At 42.0% G+C, this 8763-nt stretch overlaps 1 protein-coding gene across 1 annotated transcript in view; it reads right to left on the reverse strand.

Moving 5' to 3' along the window:
* Positions 1 to 8729, reverse strand: part of LOC117941250 (protein NLRC5-like) — a 37301-nt gene extending 28572 nt beyond the window's left edge. Inside the window, exons 1-5 of the mRNA XM_034866317.1 lie at positions 7440 to 8729; positions 6596 to 6772; positions 3432 to 3605; positions 1597 to 1770; positions 24 to 197 (exon numbers count right to left, since the gene is read on the reverse strand). Of these exons, the coding sequence (XP_034722208.1) occupies positions 24 to 197; positions 1597 to 1770; positions 3432 to 3605; positions 6596 to 6772; positions 7440 to 8485 (1745 nt within the window). The 5' untranslated portion in view covers positions 8486 to 8729. The remainder of the gene's footprint in view (positions 1 to 23; positions 198 to 1596; positions 1771 to 3431; positions 3606 to 6595; positions 6773 to 7439) is intronic.
* Between the last annotated feature and the right edge of the window lie 34 nt (positions 8730 to 8763).

Raw genomic sequence — 8763 nt, forward strand, 5'->3', positions numbered from 1 at the left:
AACAATAAAATACATGAACTGACCTCAGAGTCTCCAGTCTACAGTCTGGACTCTCCAGTCCAGCACACAGCTGCTTCAGTCCTGAATCCTTCAGGTTGTTGTTGTTCAGGTCCAGGTGTCTCAGGTGGGAGGGGTTGGACTTCCGAGCTGAGGCCAGAGCAGCACAGCTGATCTCTGACAAACTGCAGTTCCCCAATCTGAATGAAGAATAAATGAAGAAGATAACAATCCATTTATTATCCAATCAGATGTGTTGATGTAGCTCAACATTACTTTGTCCTAATCAATGACCTTTCCCCTAAAATGAGGATTGTTTAAAATGAGTTGTTAGTTCTATGTGCAGGGCAGTTCTAATATTAATGTTATCATTTGTTATCAAAGTGTGTGTTTTTGTGTGTGTCTGTGTGTGTGTGAGTGAGTGCATGTGTTTGTGCGAGTGAGTGTGTATATCTGTGTGTTTTGTGTGTGTTTGTTTGTGTGTGTGTGTGTATCTGCGTATTTTGTAGGTGTGTGGGTGTGCGTGTGTGTGTTTGTGAATTAGTGTGTCTGTGTGTGTGTGCCAAAAAGGTTGTGTGTTTTTGTGTGCGAACGTGAGTAAGTGAAAGAGTGAGTGTGTGTGTGTGTGTTTGAGTTCAATTCAATTTTCAATTCAATTTTATTTATAGTATCAATGCATAACAAGAGTTATCTCGAGACCCTTTCCAGATAGACCAGGTCTAGACCAGATAGAGCAGGTCTAGACCACTGTCCAGAATTTAAAAGGATCCAACAGTTCTAGTAATTTCCTCCAGAGCAAGCAACAAGGTCACAGTGGAGAGGAAAAACTCCTTTTAGGAAGAAACCTGGGACAGACCCAGACCTTGACCCAGACCCAGACGCAGACCCAGACCCTGACCCAGTCCCAGACCAAAACCCAGGCTCTTGGTAGCTGGTGTCACAAAAAATAGTAGTTTGTAGTAGTTCTAGAGTGTAGAGTGAGTTTGTGTGTGTATGTGTGTTTTTGTGTTTGTGTGCGAGTTTGTTTGTGAATGAGTGTTAGTGGGTGTTTGTGTGTTTGTTTGATTGCGTTTGTGTGTGCGTCTGTGTGTGTGTTTGCTAGTGTGTGTGGGTGTGTACTTTTGTGCTGTCTGTGTGTGTGTGTATGTACGCGTTGTAGAGTGAGTGAGTGAGTGTGCGTGTGTGATTGAGTGAGTGAGTGTGAGAGTGTGTGTCTGCACGTGTGCACAGGTGACTGTGTAAGTGTTTGTGTGTGTGTGTGTGTGTGTGTGCGTGTGTGCACGTGTGTGTGCCCGCTGGTTAGTGATTGAGTGTGAGTGTGTGTCTGCGCAAATGAGTGAATGAAGTCTTGAGTGCGTATGTGTGTGACTGTGTTTGTGTGTGTGTGTGAGTGTGTGTGATTGGGTGAGCGTGTGAGACTGACTTTGTGTTTATGTGAGTGTGTGCGATTGAGTATGTGTGTGTCTGTGTGTGTCTGTGTGTGTCTGTATGTGTGTGTGTGTTTGTGTGAAAACAAGGGAACTGATAGAAATGTAAAACTTCTGTTGTGATTTAAAATTGATAAATTACACTGGACAACAATAAAATACATGAACTGACGTCAGAGTCTCCAGTCTACAGTCTGGACTCTCCAGTCCAGCACACAGCTGCTCCACTCCTGAATCCTTCAGCTTGTTTTGGCTCAGGTCCAGGTCTCTCAGATGGGAGGGGTTGGACTTCAGAGCTGAGGCCAGAGCAGCACAGCTGATCTCTGAAAAGCCGCAGCTCCTTAATCTGAATAAAGAATAAATGAAGAATATAACAATCCATTTATTATCCAATCAGATGTGTTGATGTAGCTCAACATTACTTTGTCCTAATCAATGACCTTTCCCCTAAAATGAGGATTGTTTAAATTGAGTTGTTAGTTCTGTGTGCAGGGCAGTTCTGATATTAATGTTATCATGTGTTGCTTTATTTCCACATATATTTAAATGTTAGATTACATGAAATAAATGTATTTGATGACTTTAGTTGCATGTCTAACTCTTAAAATGTGTAATTTAGGAACGAGGCTACAGGCAGAAAATAGTAATTGTGTTAAAACCTGGTAGAAATCATCTCTCCTTGTTTTTATTCAAAGTGAATGTTTAATTACACATTGTTCCTCTAAATAAAAACTAATTGATGAGAAATATTGAAAATGGCCAAACGTAAATACAGAAATCTTAATGTAATAATCTCAGTAAAGATAGAAACATGGACAGCACTTCTGCTGCTCTCATTTCAAACCACAGACTGAGGCTATCCTCATCACCACTGTCATCTTCATCAGCACACAGCTGACTGACTGAGAGCTCTGCTTCATCCTCATCTTCTTCATCACTGGATCAGATGTGCACTGAGCAAAGAGAGATGCAGCTTCTCTTCATCTGAAATGTAATCTATTTCCTCCCCGTCCAAACATGTGTGCAGTGCATCATTTCTGATCCTGTTTACCGTCAGGACCCAAAGTGACATCATTTTGTGAGGAAGCATCAGACACATGTTGAGGTTTCACCTTGTTGGCGACAGATCAGACTGAAGAGACTTCACACACCTGGAGACATGCTCCACCTCCCTGCTGCTGGAATGGGGGGGTTGATTTTGTGAGAGGGAGTGTGTGTGTGTGTGTTTGTGTGTTCAGGTGAGTGATTGTGTGTGTGTGCGAGTATGTGTGTGTGCAAAAGTGTGTGTGTTTCCATCTGTTTGTGAGATTCTGTGCTTGTGAGTGAGTGTGTCTGGGTGTACAGGTGTGTGTGTCTGGATATGTGTGTGTGTGTGTGTGTGTGTGCGAATGTGCGCAAGTGAGTCTGTGAGTTAGTGTGTTTGTGTTCGAGTAACTGTGTGTGCGTGCAGGTGAGTGTGAGTAAGTGTGCGTGTGTGTGTAAGAGTGCACATGAATGTGTGTGTGTGTGTGTGCGCGTGTATGTGTGTATGGAAGTAAGTGAGTGAGTGAGTGTGTGCGTGCGTGCGTGCAAGTGAGTATGTTTGTGCGCAAGTGTGTGTGTTTGTGTGTGTGTGTGAGCAAGTGAGTGTGTTTGTGTGTGTGCGATTGAGTGAGTGACTGTGGGAGAATGTGTGTCTCTGTGTGTTTGTGTGTGAGTGAGTGAAGTGAGTGAATTAGTGCTTGAGTGCGTGTATGTGTGTATGTGTGTGTGTGTGTGTGTGTGAAAGTTTGTGTGATTGTTTGTATGTTTGTGTTTGTGTCTGTTTGTGCGAGTGAGTGTGTTTATGTGTGTGTGTGCGATTGAGTATGTGTGTGTGAAAGTGTGTGTGATTGTTTGTATGTTTGTGTGTGTGTATGTGTGTGTGTGGTGTGTGTGAAAACAAGAGAACTGATAGAAAGGTAGAACTTCTGTTATGATTTAAATTTGATAAATTACACTGGACAACAATAAAATACATAAACTGACCTCAGAGTCTCCAGTCTACAGTCTGGACTCTCCAGTCCAGCACACAGCTGCTCCAGTCCTGAATCCTTCAGGTAGTTCAGGCCCAGGTCCAGGTCTCTCAGATGGGAGGGGTTGGACTTCAGAGCTGAGATCAGAGCAGCACAGCTGATCTCTGACAAACTGCATTTCACCAATCTGAATAAAGAATAAATGAAGAAGATAACAATCCATTTATTATCCAATCAGATGTGTTGATGTAGCTCAACATTACTTTGTCCTAATCAATTACCTTTCCCCTAAAATGAGGATTGTTTAAATGAGTTGTTAGTTCTATGTGCAGGGCAGTTCTGATATTAATGTTATCATGTGTTGCTTTATTTCCACATATATTTAAAAGATAGATTTATTACATGAAACAAATGTATTTTATTAATTTAGTTGCATCTCTAACTCTTAAAATGTAAAATGTGTAATTTAAGAACAAAGCTACAAGCAGGAAAGAGTAATTGTGTTAAAACCTGGTAGAAATCATCCCTCCTTGTTTCTATAAAAAGTTAATGTTTAATTACACATTGTTCCTCTAAATAAAAACTAATTGCTGAGAACTATTGAAAATGGCCAAATGTAAATACACAAATCTTACTTTAATAATCTCAGTAAAGATAGAAACAGGGACCTTTAGTTAGATAGATAGATAGATAGATAGATAGATAGATAGATAGATAGATAGATAGCCTTTATTATTAGACTCATGGTCCATAAAATACAACAAAGAAAAAGATACAGATACACAAGACAGACACCAATTAAATAAGACAGCTATACCAGTAATCCCATAACGGTGAGTGGTATCGCAAAGTACTGAACCTCGGGTCCATCAGATGTGAAATGACAGAGTTACAGGATTCAAGAATAAGAAGAAGAATTCAAGCGACCGAGACATTTATACATCAAATTCCTCAGTAAAACGGAGAAAGTAATAAATCCTGCTTGACAAAACAATTCACTTGCACTACACCACCTGGGTTTCCGAAGTAGAAAGCGCAAACAATCATTATAAGCGACCCGCAGCTTATTGTAGCCTTTTTAAACTTGACCCACAAGGGGGCAGTGTAAAAAGCAGTACAATATGCTTTAAAGAGGTTTATCTTCACAGTGTCAGATCACCAGGAAAACTTCCTGGAAAGCATGTTAGCATGTTAGCCTGCATATATAACATGTGACGCTGCCTATACATGTCCTCATCTTCTGACATTTGATCTGTTATGATGTGACCAAATACTTAATTTTGCATCCAACAGTTAGCACATGCCCCGCCAGATGGAAAGATGGAAAAAGGTCCTTATCCTCTTTCACTCTACAGATCATAACCAAACTCTTGCTACCATTATATTCCACATCATATTCAATACCATAATTTGAAAATACATTCAACAGCTCCTGAAACCCTGCACTGCTAGGAGAGACAACAGCCAAGTCATCTGCATACATGAGATGGTTCACTAGCATGCTACCCATCATGCATCCTGTCTTACACTGTCTTAGCTGGTCAGACAGGTCATCCATGTAAATATTAAAGAGGGCCGGTGATAGGATCCCCCCCCCCCGACGGACGCCATTACCAACACCAAACGGAGCAGAGAAGACATCCCCCCCATTTGATCTGTATGCTCTGATTGGAATACCAGAAAGCCAGGATCCTGATTAATCTATTCAGTACTCCTCTTTGGCTCAATTTTAAAAACAGCTTGTGGTGCTTAACTCTGTCAAAAGCCTTGGAGTCATCAATAAAACCAATAAAAACAGAGGATTTTTGTCTTCTGTAGGTTTCTACCATTTCCTTAAGTGCATAGATACATAGACCAGGACCATAGACCAGGACCATGCTTGGCCTTGAAACCAAACTGGTTATCTGAACTATACAAATAAACACACAACCTATCTAATAAAATTCTTTCCAGGACTTTTGATAATACACTAGCTAAAGCAATAGGTCTATAATTATCCACACTCCCCACCTTTCCCGCTTTGTCCTTGATGACACCAGAGTAATGGACAACAGAGAGTCTGGTAACACCCCATGAGACATAAAACCAGTAAAACAAATGGCAAGAAGAACTGCAACCTTCGGGCTGGCCCATTTTAGGTGCTTTGCAGTAATATGATCTGATCCGCTAGCTTTATTATCAGCTAGCTGTGTAAAAGCTAGATGGATCTCATTTGCTGTAATTCAAACTTATTCACTATAGACGACATGGCCAACTTCATACGGTTCACTTTTAACAATAAAAACAATAAAATAGGTCAAAGTAATATTGTCTCCACAACTCTGCTATGTTCTCAGCCCCAGAGACCCCCTCTACGGTGCATGGTAATGATGGACTGTCCCTGTTCAGAGCTCTCACCTCCTTCCAGAAGCCAGTAACATCACAACCAAGGAGCTTTTGCAGCCATAGAGTCCGCCCTAATTTCTTTCTCATGTTTGTTGACATCACATTGACATCACATTCATTCAGTGCATATTTATAGCTTGCATTGGTACGCCTTTTGAGTTCCAAGACTGGCCCCTCTCTCGGCCTGCCTGCCTGAACCCAGGCCACATATGCAACCTTAGCTTCAGCATGATAAACTGCCACATATCTATTCCACCCTGGCTTGATGCTCTTTCTTTAATAATGATAAATAAATAATGGCCTGCTGGCCTCATACACAGATCCTACAATATGTTCATTCATAGTACAAAGGTCGTCACGGTGAGAAATAATGTTACAACTTACATCAGAACACAAAATAGCATCTTTGGGCAGATATATATTGCTCAAGAGCACATCAGATCTACTGCGGTATGAGCATAGTTGTTCATTAGTTACCTTAGACCAATCCAGTTTAACCTTACAGGCCCCATTAATTATTAGTGTATTTGGTTTTGTTTGTGTGTGGGTGTGGGTTTGTTTGTGTGTTTGTGTGCGATTGAGTGTTTGAGTGAGTGTGAGAGTGAGTGAGTGAGTGAGTGTGGGGGTGTGTGTCTCTTTTTCTTTGTTAGTGTGTGTGTGTGTGTGTGTTTGTGTGTGTGTGTGTGTGTGTGTGTGTGTGTGTGTGTGTGTGTGTAAACAAGGGAGCTGATAGAAATGTAAAACTTCTGCTATGATTTTAAATTTGATAAACCATAAAATACATGAACTGACCTCAGAGTCTCCAGTCTACAGTCTGGACTCTCCAGTCCAGCACACAGCTGCTCCACTCCGGAATCCTTCAGGTCTTTGTTCCAGCTCAGGTCCAGCTCTCTCAGATGGGAGGGGTTGGACTTCAGAGCTGAGGCCAGAGCAGCACAGCTGATCTCTGACAAACTGCAGCTCTCCAATCTGAATAAAGAATAAATGAAGAAGATAACAATCCATTTATTATCCAATCAGACGTGTTGATGTAGCTCAACATTACTTTGTCCTAATTAATGCTGTTTTCTCTGAATTGAGTAAATAGACTTTGTCATTGTGTTGTTGATATGATTTTGTGGGTTTTGGTACCAAATACCAAGCGAGATCAGAGTATGTAATAACTTTGCTGGTTTTAAATTAAAAATGATGTCTGAAATCAGCCCAATCATGCTCCCATCAACCATAAACCCAAACAGCCAGTCTTCATGTAGTGAAGGCCTGTAGTGTCTCTGGGATTTTATTGGGGTTCTTATTGTTTTTTTAATGTTGTGTAATTGTACTTGTATGTAAGTTTCCTGCCCAGAAACTACAGATGAAAATTAGCATATAGCTAATAATGGTACTGTTAAGGAGCTGAGCATTGTCCCTGTCAAATACATAAATACATATATAAATAAATCATTAAACTGTTACTGATATTCAAGAGCTGTTTGAACACATTACAAGAAAAATATAAAAACCCATTTTTTTGTTGTGATCAAGAAAACTCTCATGCATGATTTATAATCTCAATGTGTGTAAAGTGTTTATCTTCACTCTAATACTTATGTCTTCAGCTCTACATTGATTTATTGTGTTGATAATCTGGACTTACCGAGCCTTTCTGCAGTTCATCACAGCTGGAATCAGTCTCAGTTTTCCCTCCAATGATGTGTTGTACTGGCTCAGGTCCAACTCATCCAGAACCTCCTCTGACATCTGCAGCATGTAGGCCAGAGCTGAGCACTGGATCTCAGAGAGTTTCTTCTCTGATCTGTTCCCTGACTTCAGGAACTCTTGGATCTCCTGATGGACTGAGTGGTCCTTAATCTCCATCAGACAGTGGAAGATGTTGATGCTTCTGTCAGGTGAGATCTTTATACTATTCATCTCCTTCAGGTTGTTGATGGCTCTCTGGATGATTTCTGGACTGTTGTCTGTCTGACCCAGCACGCCTCCTAAGAGTCTCTGGTTGGACTCCAGAGAGAGGCCATGGAGGAAGCGGACAAACAGGTCCAGGTGGCCATTTTTACTCCTCAGGGATTTCTCCATGGCTCTCTTCAGGAAGACATCCAGGGATGGGTAATGGTCATGTTCTCTGTCACCACGGCTATCTTTCTTTCCAAAAGACTTAGAAATCTTCTTGAGAAAAGACTTTGAGTTTGAGTCCCTGTGCCTGAAGTCTGGCCCCAGGAAGTCCGTGAGTACCTGTGTGTTCCTTTTGGTGTAACAGTGGAACAGGTAGACTGCAGCCAGAAACTCCTGAACGCTCAGATGAACGAAGCAGTAGACAGTTTTCTTGAAGACCACACTCTCTCTTTTAAAGATCTCTGAACAGACTCCTGAGTACAGCGAGGCCTCTGTGACATCCAGACCACAGCGCTCCAGGTCTTCTTGGTAGAACATGATGTTTCCTTTCTCCAGCTGTTCAAACGCCAGCCTCCCCAGCTTCAGAAGAACTTCCCCGTCGGCCTCCATCAGCTCCTGTGGTCTTGTCTCATGTCCCTCAGCATACTTGAGCTTCTTCCTCTTTGTCTGAACCAGCAGGAAGTGGGAGTACATGTCAGTCAGGGTCTTGGGCAGCTCTCCTCTCTGGTCTGTAGTCAACAGATGGTCCAGGACTGTAGCAGTGATCCAGCAGAAGACTGGGATCAGACACATGATGTGGAGACTCCTGGATGTCTTGATGTGGGAGATGATTCTGCTGGACAACTCTTCATCACTGACTCTCTTCCTGAAGTACTCCTCCTTCTGGTCGTCAGTGAAGCCTCGTACTTCTGTTACCCTGTCAACACACCCAGGAGGGATCTGATTGGCTGCTGCAGGTCGGGAAGTGATCCAGACGAGAGCCGAGGGAAGCTGCTTCCCCTGGATGAGGTTTGTCAACAGCAGGTTGACTGAGGACTTGTGTGTGACATCAGGAACAGCCTCATCGTTGT

The sequence above is a fragment of the Etheostoma cragini genome, unplaced genomic scaffold (genome assembly GCF_013103735.1).
Source record: "Etheostoma cragini isolate CJK2018 unplaced genomic scaffold, CSU_Ecrag_1.0 ScbMSFa_4663, whole genome shotgun sequence".
Classification (NCBI taxonomy): domain Eukaryota; kingdom Metazoa; phylum Chordata; class Actinopteri; order Perciformes; family Percidae; genus Etheostoma; species Etheostoma cragini.